Here is a 19,988-nt window from a genome sequence, read left to right as displayed (position 1 = left end):
GCCCTCAGCGAGCAGCCAGGAGAGCTGTGCTGCTTCTCGGTGTCCAAGGCATTACACAGGCGTTGTTGGGGTGAAGATATCGGACAATCTCACTCAGTTTTCTGTGTGCTACTTGTCACACCTCCTACATGAGCGTATTTGGTTATGGAAATGGCCGGCTCGCATTGCTTAAAAAGGTTCTGCTCATTTTCATTTCAAGGCGGGTAACAGGCCAGTTGGACGAGTCTTCCGAGGTTCATTAAACACTCGGCTTTTGTTGCTTTTTCTTAAAAGCACTTCACCACTCAGGCACATCTCTTTGGTGCCTAAATGCATGCAGTGCAGAACTGAAGACATACCTGAGGACACCCCTGCCCCCGGTCGCTGCGGCACCGGCAGCCTGCCCAGAAGCAGCTCGCATTTAAAAATCACTGAAATGGGCTTCGAGCAGGAGTCTGCTGGAGCTTAGCAGTGGCGACAGATATAAAAAGAAGGAATTAAAAGCAAACAGATTTGCCAATACACCATTAGTCGAACAGGGCAAAGAGCTGGTCTCCTGGAAAAAATGTCATCAGCACTGGAAGTTGCAGCGCTTCCTCTGCTCCGAGCACAGCTGCGCTGTGGTGCGGCTCCCTGGCTGTGCCGGGGGAAGACTGAGCAGCACAAAAGAGGAGAAAAACATTTATCCAGAAATGAGAAAGGCCACCTCACTCCCCCCCTTTCCTGCTTCTGAGTCCTCCTGCTGTTTCTTCCAGGGTTGTTTTGGGGGAGAAATGATGCATTTGCTGCAGAGGACACCCCTCCACTGGGCAGTGGGGAGCTGGCGCTTCCCACCCTGCGCAGGAGGCACGCAGTGCCGGGGTGGAGGCGGCTTGCCCAAACCCCAAACTACCTCAGCCAGCCGCTACCAGACCACAGCCCCTGGCTCACCGAGACACAACTGAGGGGTGAGCAGGACAGGAGCCCCGCTTCTCCCAGCAGAGCACAGGCACCAGGGAGCACGTCTGGCCCAGCCCAGCACCGCATGAAGGAACGGCGGTGGAGGAAAGGAGCCAAATCTCGGCCCAGCCGAGGCGACGGGGCAGGCCAGGTCCCAAGGGCTGGGCAGAAGTACCAAGGAGACCAGCTCTTCCAGCCCCACCAGCGCGGCAGCGGCCACGTGTCCCGAAGTCCCCGCACCCTGCAGCCGTGGCGTGGCTCAGCGCCGTCAGACGTCGGAGGTCCGGATGCTTTCATCGTCCAGGTCGAAGGCAAAGGACTTCTCCTTGAGGTGCTGCGGCTCCGACCTGTGCCGCAGGCGCTGGCCCGGCATGGCACCGACATCGCGCTCGGTGAATGCCGGCACGAACACGGAGTCCCTCATCTGCACCGGCACCTCCGCCAGCGCCGGCTGCTTCCCCTCCGCCTGGGGCACCGGTGTCCACGGCTGCCAGGACGAGGTCGAGGGGGCTTTGCAAAGCGCTTTCCTCTCCTCCGCCAGCTGCCTCTGCTGGGAAGGGGCTGGCTTGGTCATGGAGCAGGACCTCATGAAGGAGATTTCCTGCAGGGACAGATGCAGAGTGAGTGCTGCATGTTCTTGTGTGCGTGAGCAGCTGCTGCGAGCAATTTGCAGAGCTCTGGGGACCAGAATTAGGCCCTTTGTATGCTCTGCAGAAAGGAAAGAAAAGCTAAGCAAACTGACGGTCTGAATTCAACAGCCCCTTGTCATCAGAAAGCTCCGAGAGCAGAGCAGGGCTCAACCAGGGCCAGCCTAGGAGCCAAATCTCACTTTTCAATTGTTTTTAAGGGACTGACAAGCAAAGACAGGGACAGAAGGCACCTCACCTGGAAAGGGGCTAACCGAGCGTTTACACAGGCCCGAAGTAAGCATTCTGTGAGTTGACATTATCGTTATTTGACACAAAATACGAAGCAGAAAGGATAAGACCTACCCTCGGGCGGGTTTTCAGGGCCTGAACTGCCCCTGCGATGGCGCGGATCCAGCTGTGCATGTCCTCGGGGCTGTCCGCCTGCAAACCACAGCAGCCAGGCATCAGCCCCCCCGTACCTCCCAGCCCCACGGCGTCGGGCTGACAGATGCATGGGGTACCACGGCCCCCAGCACAGCTGCTGCTCGTTCTTGCTTGCTCAGAAGCGGCATTTTGTGTCAGGAATGGACAAAGCGTTCAAGGAAGGAGGTGGCGGGGGCGGGTGGCCACATCTACAGCACCCAGGGCGCGCAGACACAGCCCTGCATGCTCGGGATGCTCATCGGATCACTGTGTGCTTTTGTCTCTGCTTTTTCCTGCTCACACGAGTAGCTGCTCTTATAAATAAGCCCCACTGGAGAAGTGAAACCACCCGGCAGTCCTCCCCGCTGCCCATGCCATGAAGCTGGGCAGTCATGTATGAGCTCATCCGCTGATGTTTGCTGGCTGAAGCTGCTGGGGAACATCCTGGTTAGAGGACGGTGGCTTGCCTTGGCTGTCAGCAGTGGAATTTACTGCCTAGAAAAGTAAACTCGAGGCCTGACAATGCCCTGGCTTGCTGACCGCCTCCGCCCATCCTTGGCCCAGGAACCATCTCGCTTTGGCTGCCTTACCTGGATGTAGAAGGTCCTGGAGCTCGTTATGATTTCAAAGAGGTTGTCCCGCATCAGGAGGTCACTGGGAACAGCAAGAAAGAGACAGTCACGACCCAGGAGTCACCGTGGACAGCAAAATGACAGATTTACCCTCACACCTAGAGCGTTCTGGGGAAAAACACACTCATGGCAAGCAATCTCACCAGGTAACAAGAGCCCGGCTCCCCAGGGACCACCACCTCTGCCCACAAACATTTCAGCTCCTGCAGCCTGCAGTTCAGCCTCTGCCCCCTCCCCAGACTTGGAATCCCCAGCTTCATTTTAAACTTGGACTCTTAAGAATAACTGATACAAAGCTAATGAATCGTATTTTTACTTGAGCTAAAGAAGTTTGTTTTCATAGTTCATTTTCATTGCAAATCTTCAAGTTACTTTGATTTTATCAGCGTTAGCTGCAATAAAATTGTTCCCAAGACGTTGTGTAGCCACCTGTGATAGTTTAAGGAATACGCCTGTACCCAGCTTTCAGCTGCTTTATGAACACCTTTGTTCTTCTGTCATATGATGCTATTTACTGTGCAGGGCCTCATACTCCTTAATCTAGAGAGATAAGAGCTGTGTGAGCACGCCTCTGCCACAGAGATGACTATCAGCGCAAGGAGGAGAACAGAATGACAATATCCTGCATCCAGATTTCCCCAGCCTGCTTGGGGAAGCTGGAGAAAGTTTCTTAAGAGCAAACCAAAACTGGGATGTTTGAAGAATGTCTGGAGAAAGCAAGCACGAAGACACCTGGGAATAACGCAGGAGTGAACCGCAGGACGGGGGAGCCAAGGGACCTGCTGTCCTGAGAAGGGGTCCCCTGCTGCCCCCACCCCAGCCAGGGGAGGGCCGGCCTCGGGAGCAGGAGCAGCAGCGAGGCGGGTGTTTGTCGCCCCGGGGGGAGCGTCCCACTGCCGGCACGCTGGGGCCAGGGGGCTGCATCGCCCCCAGCTCCACGTGGGGTTGCGGCGGGAGCAGCCAGGAGGGGGGCACAGGAGGAAGCATTACCCAGACTTGACCAGGCATTCGTGGGTCTTGCACACGTCCTTCAGGAGAATCGAACGCAAGGGCTCCTTGTCCTGCGGAGGCGAGAGGAGACCGCGGTGGGCTGGGGCACCCCACGGGGCTGCTGGTGCCGGGTGTGCCTGCAGCACCCCCCTCCCGCACCAGCACGGGACAGAGCGGCCCCAGGGCTCTGCTCCAGGAGCAGCTGGACGCAGGCAGGGGTGGGGGCCACTCACCTGCTCACACTTGTAGTAACTGATGGAGAATTCGTCGAGGACAAAGTACCGGCGCTTCCAGCTCTTCCTCTGGAAAACAGATGAGGAAACCCCTCGGTGCTGGGCTCTGTGTTGTCCCCGTGCCAGGGACATGCTGGCGGTGTCTGGAGCACCCCCGAGCCAGGGGAAGCAGCAGCCCAACGCCAGCCCCCCCGCAGGCAGCCAGCACTCACCACGTTCCCCTGCTTCACGCAGTAGCCGCTCTTGATGGCAGGGGGCCCGGCGGGCGGCTTGGTGGCCGAGATGGGGATGTAGCTCTGCGAGCGCCGCAGCAGTGGGTGGGCGGCCAGGTCGCTGCCCTCTGCCCCGTCCCCTCCATTCTGCAAAGGAGAACGCGGTTACCTGGGGGGGGCACGGAGAAAGCAGGGAGGGGAACTCCCCGATGGAAAGCTGGATGCCTGAGCTGGAGGGAGGGCGACCAGAGCATGCCCTGCGCACAGCACTGCATGCAAAGGGCGAATTGCAGTGCCTGGACATGAGCACGGTAACGAATGAGAGGAGAGAGCATTTCCTCTCATTGCATTTGGCTTTCCAGACTGCTGCTGGAGGACAACTCACCATTATGGTGCCCACGTGTTAAAAACAATGTTAATAAATTGGAAAGGCTACAAAAAAGCCATAGAGGGGATTCGAGGGCTGAGGAAATCCCTTGCAGCAGGGGAGCTGAACTTCATCTGCCCAGCTTATCAAACACTGAGAAGTGACTCAACAGCAACAGAGAGAGGTCCTGGGGGAAAGGCAAGGTACAAGAGCTCTTTCATCTGGCAGAGGGAGGCAGAACAAAAACCACCAGCTGGAAACTGGAGCCAGACAAACGCAAGTTAGAAGGCAGGGACGCTTTCCAGCTAGAGAAAGCAATATATCATAGGAATAAACTGCTCAGGAGAGCCATAAAGTCTCCACTCCACATTCTCACAGCCAAGCCAGCATTTCCCCGAAGGAAACCACGATGTTTGGAGTTCGGGTAGAAAAGCCCTGCTGCCCCCGGCCCCGCTGCCCCCAGCCAGCATCGCCCCGCTCCCCGCGGCGCCGTCCCTCCCCCCCCGCGGCAGCGCAGAGGATGGCTCGAGATGAAACCTCTGTGCTCATCTCCTTCCCTCCTGCCCCTCCAACCCCTTCCTTCTGCTCTGAGGCTGAGGTTTGCGAATTGCCATAGCAGCCGCTGCCGGCTCTCGCCTGCGCCAGCCTTATATGGCACCCGCGCCTGAGCGAGTACCGGTGCGGTTAACCAGCGACCTGCCCCGCGCGGCTCCTTCCAGCACCTTCGGGGCGGTGTTTGGTTCTTCCAGGACAGAGACGAGCAGCAGCTCGGCCGGCCCCACGCTGCAGCCGGGCACCCCAGACCTTCCCGTGGGTCGGCACCAGCCCCGGGCAGACGTGGGCACTGACCCGCTGCTGCGGGTCTGGGGGTGCAGCAGGAGCAGGACCCGACCCCCTGCAGCCACCGAACTGCCTGGGGACAGCACCATCTGTCCCCAGGGAAGAACCAGGAAACCACGAGCGTGCCCAGGAAGCAGGAAGAATAACCATCTCACCCCAGGGCAAGCAGAGAGAGTGCAGAAAATAGCCCAGCAGCTGACGCATCACCTCCAAAAAAAGCTCCTCTGTGAAAGAAAAGTCAGGCAAGGGCCGAGGATGGAGCTCACCGCTTCTGGGTGCCGGTGGCAGGGGGAGGAGGGCAAGGATTGCTCACTGCTCAGGGGTACCGGGGAGGGGTGGCCGCGAGCCCCAGCCCCGCGCAGCCCCACTCCCCAGCAGCCCCCGCAGATGGGGAAGCGTGCGAAGCGCCCGCCAGCGAGAAGCGCTGTGATGATTTAATTCCTGCTCTATTTTTAGTGCTGCTGCTGTCGGGAGCCAGAGCAGGCTGCTGAGCACCCGGAGGCAGGGGTCACTGGTGGCCGTGCTCCCCCTCCTCGAGTGGAGGGCAGGGGGCTGCAGGACCGTGGGACACGGTGCCAGCCGTCACCCCGGGTACGATCCTGTCCCTCCACCTGCCTCCCCAAGGAGAAATCCCCACCGGCCCCTTGGCTGCTCCCATGGGGGCAGCAGCATGTGGTCCCCCTGCCCCAGGCATCTCGATGCGGGATCTGGAGCCAGGTAGTGCCGTGGTGTGCCCAGGGCACAGGGGCAGCGGGTTCCCCCCTCCTCCTCACCCCCCATCTCTTCATAATTCAGAGCGAGACAAGGCAGAGGTGCTCAAGGTGCTAAGTGCAGCTATTTATACACCGAGTGGGAAGGTTTGGCAGGCACTGAGCTGGTTTCCAGAAATGAAGATGCAAACCAGCCTCCCAGCAGCCCATCACCAGAAACTGCCTCCCCCTGGACCCCACGTTGTGCTTTGCTGGCCCTTCACCCCAAATCTTCCCAGCTGGAGCAGCACCTGGAGCACAGCCTCCAGCCACGGGGACATCGCCAAGCCTCTGAGGGCCATGCCCACAAGCTCTGCTGCTCCAGCACACAGGTTAGGGAACAACAGAGTCCATTACTGCTGGGTATTAAACAGTATTTCTCCATTCCCTACACTGCTTGATACTCACAGGGCACAAAGCACGGCTGTGGCAGAGGTGCCCTCGCCCATCACGAAGGAAGCTGCCACCTTTCTGCTTATCCCATTACCAACCCCCATAAAACCACTGGGAGCAGACACAAGTGCCACGCTGGTGTCGCATCCAAACCAGCCCAGAGCCTGCAGCCGGGCGGCAGAGCAGGGGCACGGTGTGGGAGCAGGCACCACCTGCAGTCCTGCTGCAAGGCTCGCAGTCCTCTGCTCCGAGATGTCTCCGTATTGATGCCTGGTTTCAGCCTTCTCATCCCCACAGCAGAGCTCCAAAACCCGCCCCGAGCTGCAGCCCGCAGGCTCACCAGGAACAGCCTCGTACACCCGTGTGCTTTCTGCTGCTCTCGGGGCTCCCCGGAGCCGCCACCAGCAGGACTCGGCACTTCTGTCGGGGAGCAGCACGGCCGGGACGCTCACCTGGTTGATGGAGATGGGGGTGTGCACCACCACGCCGCCGATGATCTCGGTTTTGTAGGCAACCTGAGGCTTCCTGTCCTGCGCCTGCGGCACCGCCGGGGGCTTCGTGATCTCTGCGGCGGGTGGGACGCCGCCGCCCTTCGGCACCTGCAGGGCAAAGGAAGAGGCTGACGGCCACGGAGCTGCTCCAGGCACCGTCCTCCCCGCCTGAACCCAGCAATGGCCCTTTAAGAAAAACAAAGGGAGGCGACACCCCAATTAAGGAGGGACACCCCAATTAAGGAGGGCGCAGCCCCACCCGGGCGGTTCACAGGAGGCACCAAGACAAGCGGCGGTGAATAACTCAGCATCACCTCGCAGGAGTCTGCGACCAGCCCAGCGCATCTCTGGCACTCTTGCTCCTTTAATTGGCCCCACTCAGAGCCAGACTTAACGAGGAGCTTTCAGCCACCTAACGAGGCTGAGCTGCAGCACGTCCGCAGGGCTCCGCGGATGGCTGGGCGCTATTTTACACGACACACCGCGCAGATTGCATCTGCATGACACAGGACCATGGGCAAGGACAGAGCTCCCAGCACCCGCCCAGTTTCTCCCAGCACCCAGCTCTGGGAAGAACGGCGGGCGGCCAAGCTTCCCCGCAGCCGGGGCTCCCGCTCCTCTAACGGCATTAACTGGGGGCTCCGGGCCAGCCTCCTGCTCTCCGCGGGCAGCAGCAGCAGCTCAGCCCCTCCGGGGTGCCGGCCCCTGCCTCAGCCCCGCGCAGAGGGGTTGAAGAAAAAAAAGAAAATACCAGCCAGGCCTGGTCTGGCAGATGAGTTTCATACAGGGATGACAGCACAGCGCTCCAGTGATTTTAAACAAAAAGTACAAGGAAGAAAAGGTTACTTGGCGAGCCCCAATTCCAAACCATCCATCACAATTTTTCCTTGTATTTAATTTACGAGCCATCACTGCATGACCTGGAAGTGTCCTACCAGCATTACCCAGTGGCCGCGCTGATGCCAGGCACGCAGAAGGCTGCGGTGCCCCGACTCTTTCAGAGCACGCCCCGCCATGCCCCACCACGCAGCGCAACTGCTGCGCCTCGACACACAACCCGGTGTTCCGGGAAGGGGAAGCATTAAGGACATTACTGAGGCACAAGAAAGAAGCCCTCTGACAGCCGCAGCAGGGAACCGGCTACGTGCAGCCCCCGCCAGCGGGAGGGACAGAAGGAGAAGAGCCCAGAGCTCACGGGGACGGGGACCTCTCCAGCAGGGACAGGCACAGCGCGGCCCAGGGCACAGCACGACCTACCGTGATCTTGCTGGCCCGGTTGAGAGCCTCCACCCAGTCCTGCAGGTCTTTCTGATCGCTGGCTTGCAGGAAGTAGCGCTGAGATAAAGCATTGATAACTGTCAGAGAAGGGAAACAGAAGAGTTAGGGAACCCCGCTCAGTGCTTAGCGTTATTAGAACAAACCAGTAATTCTGCAAGGCAGCAGCTCTCAGCTCCTGATCCCAGAGCGCTCTGCAGACATCGCTCTTGTAGCCTCGTGCACGGTTACCCCTTGTAACCCCCGGGGACAGCGCTCGGACACCCCTTTGGCAGCACCCCTACACCAGAGCTGAGCTCCAGAGGCACCAAAGCCATGCTGGGACCTTGGGCCAAGGCTGTGGCATGGCCCAAACCAGGACTCGGCCACCTGAGGGCCTTCCCTCCCTCAGCACTTTCAGCTCTCCTCTGAAACGTGCACACAAACCCCAGCGGGGTCTGGGAAGCTCCGTGGGGACGGGTCCCTCTGGCTCCGCAGCAATGCTGCCTGCTGGATGTGGGCCAGGGGAAGCTCTCAGGGGATCTCTGCACCGCAGCGCCAGGGATGGTTCGGGTTGCACAAGCTCTGGTGGAAGCAGCTGCGGCCCTGCTGTGCTACCAGAGCTGCCCCAGTGCTCCCCAGCCCCGTCCTGGTGGGCTCCGCAGCTCGGAGAAGGCAGAGCCCCTCGGGGAGCGCACCCAGGTGGGAACGCGCTGCGGTCACTGTGTGGGTCACAGCCCCCGTGGTGAGGCACTGCCAAGGCAGCGCTGCTCCTCTGGGACACGCCTGATGCCCGTGCTGCCGCTTATCCCGCGCTACACCCGGGCCCCACTGCTGTCCCCTCGCTTACCAAAGCAGAACGGAGTTTTCGGTTTCTGTTTCGGGGTGGCGATGCTGACCTGCAAAGGAAAGAAAAAATGAAGGATAGCCATGAACGCTAACAACGTGCCGGAGAGGTGGAAGTTTCCATCCACGTGCACAGGGCCAAGGGGAAGCTGGCGTTCCCTAGGCACCGGCCGTGCCCCCAGCCGGCAGCACAGCCTCGAGACGCCAACCCAGTGCCTGCTTTGCTCAGACAGCAGCCCCTGCTCCCCACCGCCCAGGCAGGCTTTGCAGCGGCACTGCTGCGCTGCCCCTTGGGTACCGTGTGCTCCACCGTCCCCCCCTAACCCAGAGCCCCCCGCAGCACCCGGCCTGGGGCTCGCTGTGTCCCCAGAGTGAGCTCTCGAGCTGCAGCCCTGCTGGGTGGCGCGGGGAGCCGCCCGGCACCGCGCAGCCCCGAGGGAAGGTCAGCACCAGACCGGGCTTTCATCCGCCGCCGTCCCCCCGAGGCACCAGCTGCACTGCAGAAAGCTTTCAAGGGCCTTGGAAGTACGCGTTCCTGCCGGACTAACATTGTCGCTCTTGTCAGCAATTAAGAAAATTGAAGGAAAATAGCAGTGGTTTCTCTCTAAAGAGTAGGAATCATTTATATAAGAATAATATTCCCCGGGGCTCCAAGCACAGCATTCATGGAGTATTTATTCTGACAGGCTTCCTCCTTCCGAGCCAGTCTATAATGCTTTAAATATGTTTTCTCAAGCAAACCTCCATTTTTCTGGCGTATTTACAGCTGGTAGTTGGAGCCACGCGCATAACCCAGGCCTGCAGTTTGTGACCAAATGCTGTCCTACAGCAATTTCCAAACAGACTAAAACGTATATAATTTATAAGTGCGGCTCTTTCTGAAATGGGGAAGGCTCAGCCTCCCAGCATTGCTTCATCTGAGCTTAATTTATAAATCATGATTCAGCAGGAACAAGGAGATCTGTTCAATTCTCTCCCGGCTCCGATGACGAGCGGGACCCGGCGCAGGGGCCGTGAGCCCCCACGCAGCAGGAGCAGGGGGCAGCGGGTGGCACGGGGCAGGGACGCAGCTGCACAGAGCCGTGCCCGCAGCTCTGTGCCACCAGGTTGAGTGCCAGTTGTTGGTTTTTGCACTGTTTTTGCCTGACAGCAGGAGGGACCATGGGGCTGTCTCCATCCCCATCTCTACGACACCTCCCGCAGGGCTTGGGCACATCCCCAGCCGGCGCAGGCTGCAGCGGGACTCGGTGCCCCAGCGCTGTGCCACCGCCAGCTCCACTGATGCTGTGCTCCCATCCGGCCCCGGCCCCTTCCTCACCGCAGAGCGGTTCCTCTTCCTCCCACGCCCCCGACGTGCACAGTGGGGACGGGGACGGGGCAGGATCGCGCCTCTCCCGGGAGCACTGTGGGGTAGGGGGATGGCACGGGGCATCCCTGCCCCCCTGCCCTTACCTTGGAGATGTAGGTCAGCTGCAGAGATCCAACAGCACCCGCACCGATGGCCAGGTTCTGCAAAAACAAAACGAGCAACTGGAGTGAAACCAGAGGGAGAAGGCAAGCGGGAGCCAAGCGCCCTCCATTCAGCATCACTGGGGCCAAGTGTCGAGAGTGCCAGCCATGCTCCCGGCTTGGTCGCTGCCCCTCTCCGAGCGCCCACCTTTCCCGTGCCCCCATCCCACCCAGCAGCTCCTTGCCGAGCTCTGGCCCTGAGCACGAGGCTGCGCTACCGCCCACCAGGCTGGCCCTGCGGCCGGGCGCTTCTCCTTCCCCACTGCACGGCGCTGAAGAAGCCCTGGGGAGATGCTCATCGGGGGGCAGGAGCCCGCCCAGCCCGCCAGCAGCACCAGGAGGCTCGTCCTGGAGCTCAGCTTTGGCTCTTTCTCATTTGAGCTTGACAGCAAGCACCAGGGCAGCCCCCAGAGACAGGAGGCGTTGCACCAGGCAGGGACTCAGCTGCCCCAAGCGCTCAGAACACTTTCCACGTGACACCACTCCAAGACGAGTGTTTTCTAGGACCTCTTCTCCTTCCTGTTTTCGCTGCCTGTACACCAAGACACGAACTGCAGGGGACGTGCGGCACCTCACACTGGCACAGCCCTTCTGAAGGCTCCTGCAAGGTGTAAACTGCTCCTGCTGGCGTAAAGTGCTGCCGGGGGGGCCTGGAGACCACAGAAGTGGGGTGCCAGGACGTGCTGCCAGACTCGACACCATGCCAGGACGTCAGCTCCTGCCCAGTGCAGCTTCCATGCCATCACAGCTTCCAGCCCATGCCTAGCAGGGCTGCGCAGAGGAAGGAGACGCTGCTGCAGCCTTGGGGCTGCTTGCGCAGCCAAGCACGTGCAAGTAGGAACTCCGCGTTTATTTTCTTTGGATGCGATGTCCAAAGAGATGCAGAGTTCAGGCCTGCTGGTGACCCAGGCTGGTAACAGCTGTAATCCCACTGCGCCGCTGCTTCCTCAGAAAGCCCAGCGCAGGAACCAGCCCGGGCTACTTGGAAACGACAGATTGCTTCCAGATGGGGCCAGCCTCAGCACCGCGGCTGCTCCGCAACCAGCAGCTTCACCCCGAGCAGGGAGAAACCCAAAGCTTCCCTGCAGACTTCACCAGGCTTTGGATGAGGCGGCAGGAGTGGAAAATTCAACCCCAGACTTGGAAAACAAAATGAGCCCAAGCAATAGATGGGGGGAAAAGCCCTGCAGCTTCGTGCTGCTGTCAGGCAAAAAGCATTTCCCTCTCATTAAACCTCAGCCGAACAGGCACAAACGTGACACTGCTGTCCCTGACACCAGGCGTGCCCTCACCAGTCTGCTCTTTTTTTTATATATTTTTATATCCCATTTTCTGTGCAGAGAAGGCCTCCTTTCTACATCACTTAATACACCATGCAGAATCCGTGGCGGGAGGGCAGATTCCCCAGGGCACCCAGAGCAGGCGGCACCAAATCTTCTGCTGCAGGGCGACCTCCCGGTGCCGAGACAAACCCTCCTGAGCAGCACAGGGACAGGCACGCCTGGAGTCACCCTGGGAGAAAAGGCTCGTGGCTGGCAGAGCGGCGCAGCGAGGGGACCCCCGTGCAGGGCAGCCGCAGGGAGCGACCCCAGCGAGAGGCGAGCACGCGGCCGCGGAGCCGTACCTGCGGGTTGTCCATGTACCACAGCAGGCAGTTGGCCTGGGTGTCCAGGATGAAATACCTCCGCAGAAACTTGCCGCAGGTCTCATTTTCCTCGATGTCCAGGAACCCGCAGATACGGTTCTGTCGGTCCAGGTACGGCATGCCGGGCTCCTTCTGGCATCACCCTGGAGAGGGACAGGGCAGGGGAGAGGTGGGTGCTCTGCTCGCGCCCCGCTCCCCACCTCCATTAGCTCCTCCTGGGTGATGGCTCAGCCCCCAGCTCGCGTCCCGGCACGCAGCACAAAGATTCCAGAAGGGAGAGGGAAGAGAGAATCTGATGGGACTGATCCAAACGGGTGTGCTAGCTGCCCCCCTTCACTGAGGAATGGGGCCTTGCAGAGATGTGTCCCACCACCCCACTGAGGGATGCTGGAAGGGCACAGAAGCCTGCACAAGGCTCCAACGAGCAGCTGGGGGCTTCACTCCTCATCCCGTCTCCCTGCAGCCCATCCCTGGGCTCTGGAGCTTCCTGCAGGTCCCATTTCTCAAGCTGTTCCCAGCTCCCAAACTTCTGCTGCCCCTCCCAGGCCTCAGAAGCTCATGGCCCAACAGAGTAAAAGCAAAATGAAACTGTCCCTCCATGCGTTTGTGCCGTGGGGAAGCTGCCAGACGAACACAGAAGTCATCCAGCACGCTTCTGTGGCAAGAGGGGGTGCCAGTGTGATGGCCCTGGGTGCAGGCGAGAGCCGGGCAGAACAGAGCAGTGAGCAAGGACTGAAATAGCTCAGAGGAGGAACTGCAAGAGTTTGGACACCAGGGTGCCTGCAGGAACCACAGATGGACTCGATCACCGCACGCTGCTGAACAAAAGCTCGCTGGCCTGGCTGCGCAGCAGCTCGGCACGGCGTGGCTCTCCCCAGGCTCTGCAGCCAGCGTCAGCAGGGTCCGCAGGGCAGGGATGGACCACACCGAGGGACAGCCCCGTGCCCCAGCACGGCCCCACCAGACGGGGCAGAGCAGCCACAAAGGTCCCCGGGCCATGCAAGGCCCCCGGGAACTGCCAACAGAAAATAACCCCACGGCAGGCTGCGCGCTAGAGAGCCCGAGCACACTCCCAGGAAATGGAAAACAATCTGCAAGTCCAGCAGAAAATGCGTGCAGCCAGGATGCAGAGTCAGCAGGGAAAACAATGACCAATGTCCACGGGGCACAGCCGTGTCACCAGGGCTGCTCGGGGCACAAACCCTCTGCAGCGCTGCCCCTCGGCTCGGCAGCAGAGCTGGGCTGCAGCCCAACGCCGGGGCAGCCGCAGCGCGACGCCCGCCAAGCAGGCAGCACGGGGACAGGGTGTGAACGGGCTCTGCTTGCGTCCCCGTGGGAGCTAGACGTGGGCGAGACCGAGCATCGCTCCTGGTCACCCCACAGGAGCAGTGGCACGTTGCCACCGCTCACACCTGCAGCAGCACCCACCCGCTGCACACGGCAGCCGTAGAGCCACGGGGAGGGGAGCCCTGTGGCACCTCGTGCCACTCTGCTGCCCGTCGGACCGGGTCACTGCCGCTTCCTGCAGCGGGAGCAGGACCAGCACGGCGACCCACCGGCTGGCCAGGCACGAGCTGCAGCTTGGGCAGAGCCCCCAGCCCCGCTGACGGGGGACGGAGGCAGCGGTTACCGAGAGGATGCACGCTGAGCTTGGTGCGGTTTGTCCGGTAGCAAAGGAGGTGACTCGTGCAGGTGCCAGAAGAGGAGGCTGCACAAATAAAAGATGTCATGCAGAAAAGGAGGAAATACTATTTTTGATCTGAGTAGCTGCAGTGGAGTGGGGCCCGGAGTGGCAAGTGTTGTGCAAGAGCTGCGGTGCAGCTGCAGAGGTAGAGGTGGCAGCGCACGAGGCAACCTGTCGTCAGGACCTGCGCGTCACGCCAGCGCTCCAGAGATGGGTATCGTGGCCGTGCTCAGGGGGAAGCTGCGCTACTTCAGTAGAAAGGATTGTTTCAAAACAACACGTTTGGCTGATGCAAAGGTTATGTGGGCACTTCACATTTCACTGCTTTTTTGTGGGTTTATTTTTGTGGGGTGGGGGAGTACACATAAAACAGATTCCCAGCCGACTTCAACTGTACTAATACGCTCAGACCAGGCTTCTTTAATCACCTCCTGCTGCTAACAAAAATCCAGAGATTTCTGCTTATGAAATGGAAGAGAAAGGTGTGAGGTGGGCAGGCAGGCAGTTCAGGGGTGAGTCCCCAGCTCCTCGTGGCTGCGGTGCCGAACCCCTGGGATCCCTCCAGCAGCTCCTGATCTCCCCCCTCGCCATCCTGGATTAGCAGGGGCTCGACTGAAAGCACGCGAAGCAGCTCAACTCTTCCGTGCAAGCTGACCTCAGATTGCACTTGGATATGCAAAAATCATCGGGCAGAGGAGATAACGATCGCTCCAAACTCTGCCTTCCGGACTGCGCTGCTCTCAGCGAGCAGGAATCCTCCCCATCCCTCCTCCGGGGCTGTGCCGCTCCCCGTCTGCTCCCAGCCCCTCACAGCACACGGGCTGGCTGCCTGGCTCCTTGCGGCCACTGGGAATTTCATTTTCCTATGGGAAAATGACAAAAGTAGCAGCTCCAGCTTTGTCAGGATGTGGGTATTTGGTCCTCCTGCTCAGGAACTCCAGGAGGGCCAGGAAAAGCTCAGTTTACACTAATGTTTACTATTTACACAGCGCTTTGTAAACTCAGAGTCATAAATATTTGTATGCAGGACCCAAACTTGCCTTTGCCATAGGAAGGACACAAGACTAGATCGGGGGGAGGAGAATAAGAGGGATTGAGCAGAGAATCAGAAAATGATCACTGTTTAGAAGTGCTAACGAGCCCTGCAGACCTAGCGGGAGGAGGTGCTCGAGCTTCAGACGAGAGCAGTGATGGAAACCTGGGCACTCGAAGCTAAGATTTACCATGATGCCTGGGCCTCATTCATGCAGGCTAACTTGCCATCCAGCCACAGTGCAGAGACCTTCCCAGCGCATTGCACTGAACCAGGCAGGATCTCGTTACTGGACCCAGATCAAGAACTGATGCCGTCACGCAGAGCAGCACAGCGAGGGCTTCCAGGGTTCTCCCCAGGCTCCGAGCTGACTGGCTTACCAGCATTTCCCAAGCCACAGTATCCCACCAAAAGGTACAGCCAACCCTTTTCAAGCTTGGTTAATGGGATGACTAGAGCACTAGAGCTACAGAGGAGAATTTGCAGCAAAACAAGGTGACAACCCCCCACCCCCCGCATTCCGAGATGGAGGCACGCTGCTGCCTTTGCCCCCGAGCAGGGCAGCTGCCCAGGAAGACGCAGAGCGGGCAGGGAGCCATCCTGATATGCAAACCTTTTGTGTGGCTCCTGTTGGCTCCAAGGCCTCACGTGCGGCTGCAGTGCCAGACTTTCCAGGAAGCACCCCCAGGACGCCAGCGCCGCCCCACTGCAGCTGCCCGTGCCCTTTTGTACCCCGCTCCCAGCGCTCGGGGTGCAGCTACAGCCACGGGAGCGCTGCCCACGGAAACCTGGCAGCAGGAAGCCCACGCAGCCCGCAGACCTGCCGCCCAGAGCACCACGGAGGTGCTGGCTGGAGGCAAATCCTCGGCACCTCGCTCTGCAACACGGCCCGTTGTGCCCGCAGACGGTCACGGCATCCTCCTCCTCCTCTCCCCGTCCGTCTGTCCAAGCTGCCCTGGTGCCACTCGGGGTGCGGGGTGACCACCGTGTCAGCAGGGCTGTGACAGCCACAGCAGCGATGGCTGTGGCTGCGAGCCGCGGCGGTGACAGCGCTCACTTCCTTCTACCTGCCCTGCAGAGGAGTTTCCAGAGTTGGCCCTACCGACGTCTGTCTGGTGGCTGGCACACAAGACAGAGGCAGCGTAGGAACAGCCCAGCAACTAACTCCTGCTCGATCCAGACGTGCCTTAATGAAATAATTAACCTGTTGAAAGCAGGCTGGGAGCAGCGAGCGTACACTTCTTCATTTCACCACACAGAAGCACACTGTCTGGGGAGCACACTTCAAATAACTGCGGATTAAATCCTCTCTGCACTTTTGCCGCCCATTCCTTGCAACACAGCCCCACAGCAGGGACCGTTCAGCACCCCCAGATCCCCCCGCAGGGACCCTGTCCCCAAAAACGCGAGCCGCCGCGGCAGGAGCAGCCCCTGCCGCCCCCTGCTCTCTGTCCCCGGAGCCTTGGGGCGCGGGACCGCGACGCGACCCCCCCGGCAGCGGCAGCAGCAGCGAGGCCGCTCCCCAGCGGATGGGGCCGATGCCGCCAGGCGCTGCGGGGAGGTTTCTGCAGCGCTCCCCCGCCGACGGCCCGGACCCGCGGGGGAGTCCCCGGGCCAGGGCCGACCCCCGGGGAAGGCGCCCGCCCGCTGGCACCCGGGCACCGCCAGCGCCGACCCCGCGCCCGGGAAGCCCCCTCGGGGGGCAGGGGGGGCTCTGCCGGGCAGCCCCAGCCGGCAGCGGCGGGATGCCGCTGGGATGCTGGGGGGGACTCCGCGATGTAGGGGACCCCGCGCTGCCCCGTCCCCATCCCCATCCCCGCCCGGACCGGAGGGGCTGAAGGGGGGGCGCTGCCCCCGGGCACGACGGCGGCGGCCCCGCGGACCCCCCACGGCCCCGCGTGGCGCTGCCCCCACCCGCCGGGCCCCGCACTCACCCCGCGACGTCCCTGGGCTGCGCCCCCCGCGCATGGCCGGGCCGGGGGCTGCGGGCTGCGCGCACGCCGAGCCGCGGAGGAGGGCCGGGCGGCGGAGGGGGTGTGCCCGCGGCTCCGCCGTCGCTTTTTTCCGGGTTAATTACGTCTCTCATTAGCAAACCCGGCCCCGGATGTGAGTGCGGGGCGGCGGGCGCCTCTGGGGGGCTCCCCGGGACCCGGCCCGCACCTGCGGCGGCCGCGGAGGGCTCGGCCCCTGCCCCGACGGCCCCCTCCCGGCAAACCCCCCCCGAGGCAGCGCCGAGCCGGCGCCCCGCCGACCCCCCCGTCCCTGCGGTCCGGGAGCGAGAGCCCAGTCCCGTCCCCGACCCCACGCCCCCGGCCGGAGCCGCGACCCCAGCCCCACCAGCTCAGGCGCTCACAATAATGAGCGGGTCCTGGGGTGAGCGCTTTTTAGGGGCAGGCACCCCCGAGGGGTCCCGTCCTCAGGTCAGGCATCAACCCAGCAAAGTCCCGGGGCTTCCAAACCCTGCAGGGCACCACGACTGTTGTACAAACCCCTTCCCTGCTCCCACGGCACCCGAGGGAAAAGGCTGTTGTCAGCTCCTGCAAGCACAGCCTGCATCTCCGAAGGGGAGCTTCCTCAGATTCCACATCAGACCCGACTGCCCCCCGGTTTTGTTTAGGTCTCGGCATGCCTGCAAATGCAAGTTCCTTTGCACGCTTTCACAGCCATCTGAAAACGCAGCCAGATTTCTGTTTGTGCACACTCACAGCCCACACAAAGCCACTGTGGCACCAGCAGCAGGGCTGCTGGGAGGGAAGCAGGCACCTGGAGGGGTCGGCGCATCGCCCTCGTGGGTGTGGAGGGTGCACGCTGCTGTGCGGCGCAGCAGTCGGGTGTGCAAACCGCAGAGCTCTGCTCCCAGAAACGCTGCGGGTGCCCTTGCAGCAGGTGAGGTCTCTGGCAAGCCAGCAGTGAAATCTACCAAGTTACCCCTGTTACAGCATCTCTCTAACACAACCCTGCGGTTCTTCCTCACCCAGGAAAGTTGCAAAAATGAAGCCTGGAGTTAATAACCGATGTTTTGAGACAACAGAGCATTGAAAACAGTGTGAGTCACTGCTCTGCTTTGGGATGAAGTCTCAGGGTCGCTGCCTGCGTGAGCCTCACACGCTGCCTGGAGGGAGGCTGCTCCTCACACTGAGCAGGGGGCAGCCGGTGATGTGCAGGGCCTGCAGGTGCTGCCTGGTCACCCAGAAAACCTCACAGCTGCATCACTGTCACTTGTTAGTCACTTGGTGAGCCTGTCACTTGCTCAAGAGGCTGGGGCTGAATTAGCACAAACTCAGCACGCTCCCACGCCCAGGGCCAGGTCTGTAGAGCCCGTCCACGTACAGTCAGCAGCAGGACCTGCTTCTGGGCAGTGCGAATAGCCCTGGTCTCCAGCTCCACGCACCTCGCTGCTGATGCATCTGGGGCATTCTTGCCTCTGCATATTTTAAGGCAAGAATCAAGTCTGAAGATTCAGTGTCAGGCATGAGAAGATTTTTTTTCCTCTCCAAGAACAATTGCAGAGTTTAGAGCTTGTTGTGTGAAGTGTTGTTAAGTAAACACATTGCCTCAACCCTGAGCATTTCCTATGGCCTGGGTCATTTTTAGAACAAAGTTGTTTTTTTTTTTTTTCCCTTCCATGTTACAGAAGATTGCCCAAATGCTGTTACTGAAACCATGTGTGTTCATTTCTGTGTGACTGCGCTGTGCCCGTGTCACCGCCTCAAGCGGATGAAACCACAGTCTGTCACAGCCCCGGGCCGCCTCTCACCCCGTGCAGAGGCAGTGCTGCAGCACAGCGGGCAGGGGCCCGGGGCAGCTGGACTTCAAGCATATGCTTAAGCATGGCCTTGAGCAGAGACGAGCTGCCCAGCTTGGGTTCCAGTTCCTGCAAAAGCCTGGCCTGGGAGACAAGCTGCCGGAGCTCATCAGGGTGGATTTGGGGAGCAGGAACCCCGTGCTGCGTGGTCAGGACAGCGTGGGCTCCCACCACACAGCAGGCGCCCCGGAAAGCCCCTGCTTTCTCTGGCCGATGCTGTTGCTGCATCTGGCCCTGAAGCACTTTCTCCCCATGCGGGCGAAACCGATGCCGGTGCTGGGCCGGGGCTGTGCGCAGCGTGCCTCGCTCACACGGACACCATGCAAGTGGTGCTTTCCCAGCATTTCGGGCAGCAGGCAATTTTCCCAAGAAACTTCATACTGGGCTCTGACCGGCTGCTTCCCCCTCCTATCTCCATGCAAAGCACAGCATCCAGCACAATTAAATGCTCAGTGCAGCTCTGCAGCTGGGGCTGCTCCCCTCACCATTGCAGGCTGACCGCAGCCTTTGCCCGGGGAGCAGCCTGCCGTCCCTGTGCTCATCCACCTCCCCCGCTCTTGCCCCACGGGGGACGGTCCGGCCACACACCCTGCTGGGAGCCGCAGCCCCAAACACATCACTTATTACATCAGGAGGAAAGAACTGATGACCTCCCTGCACATCTGCAGCTGCCAGCACTCCCAGGGAGCTGCTGGCAGGGCCGTGCGTAACCACAAGCTGATACGCGCAGGGGAGCTCCAGCTCAGTGCAGAACAGAACAGGATTTGGGTATTGCCCCTTGTGGGCCTCCGGAGGGAAGGATCTGCTGGCACGCTCTTCCTTGTGCTGCCCACCTGCCCGCACAGATGGCTGCAGAGCCTCACACCCAGCCTTGCCCAGCTGCAAACACCGACAGAGGCAGTCTGAACATGCCAAGCACTCTCTGCAGGGCTTCTGAGGGTGTTATAAGAAGGGAACCAAAACCTGAAGCATGAAAACCACCATGAAGGCCACAACAACTGGGTTATACTTAGATTCAAAAAGAAAAATGTAGGGGGAAGAGCAACCCTCCTGCCTCAGAGCCTTTGTGCCGGGCGAGGCTCGGGGCCAAGCCCAGGCAAGCTCAGCTCTCAGCCCTGGATGCCCACCAGCCCGCTGCCCGCTTGCCCACTTACACCCACATTGTGCCTGTGTTACAACACGCACAGAGGGGCACAGGCACACTTTGAAATGCAAGCACAGCACGGCAGAGACACGATCTGAGCTTCAGCGCCGGGATTTCAGCACAGCCTCACCCACAACCCTCATCCGCCCCGTGCCTGTCCTCTCCTCCCCACTGCTCGCTGCCTCTCTGGA

General features: G+C 60.6%; 1 protein-coding gene across 1 annotated transcript; it reads right to left on the bottom strand.

Moving 5' to 3' along the window:
• Window positions 1-476: 476 nt before the first annotated feature.
• PLEKHA2 (pleckstrin homology domain containing A2) lies at window positions 477-16,945 on the bottom strand. The gene is made up of 12 exons (XM_035345195.1): window positions 16,783-16,945; window positions 12,111-12,274; window positions 10,430-10,486; window positions 8,982-9,030; window positions 8,135-8,232; window positions 6,839-6,985; window positions 4,038-4,184; window positions 3,826-3,894; window positions 3,593-3,663; window positions 2,561-2,624; window positions 1,911-1,988; window positions 477-1,519 (listed from the first exon to the last, which is right to left on the bottom strand). The coding sequence occupies exons 2-12, from the start codon at window positions 12,249-12,251 to the stop codon at window positions 1,187-1,189; spliced, it is 1,254 nt and encodes a 417-aa protein (XP_035201086.1). The 5' UTR covers window positions 12,252-12,274; window positions 16,783-16,945; the 3' UTR covers window positions 477-1,186.
• Between the last annotated feature and the right edge of the window lie 3,043 nt (window positions 16,946-19,988).

Source organism: Oxyura jamaicensis, chromosome 22 (assembly GCF_011077185.1).
Source record: "Oxyura jamaicensis isolate SHBP4307 breed ruddy duck chromosome 22, BPBGC_Ojam_1.0, whole genome shotgun sequence".
NCBI classification, from domain to species: Eukaryota; Metazoa; Chordata; class Aves; order Anseriformes; family Anatidae; genus Oxyura; species Oxyura jamaicensis.
Note: the sequence above shows the minus strand (reverse complement) of the source record. Positions and strands in the feature narration are given on the sequence as shown.

Coding starts and splice junctions, on each gene's coding strand:
- PLEKHA2 (XM_035345195.1), bottom strand. CDS start 12,251: ATGCCGTACCTGGACCGACAGAACCGTATCTGCGGGTTCCTGGACATC. Junction 4,185..6,838: donor CCCCCATCTCCATCAACCAG/GTGAGCGTCCCG, acceptor TCTCCTTTGCAG/AATGGAGGGGACGGGGCAGA. Junction 1,989..2,560: donor CCAGGACCTTCTACATCCAG/GTAAGGCAGCCA, acceptor TGTGGTTTGCAG/GCGGACAGCCCCGAGGACAT.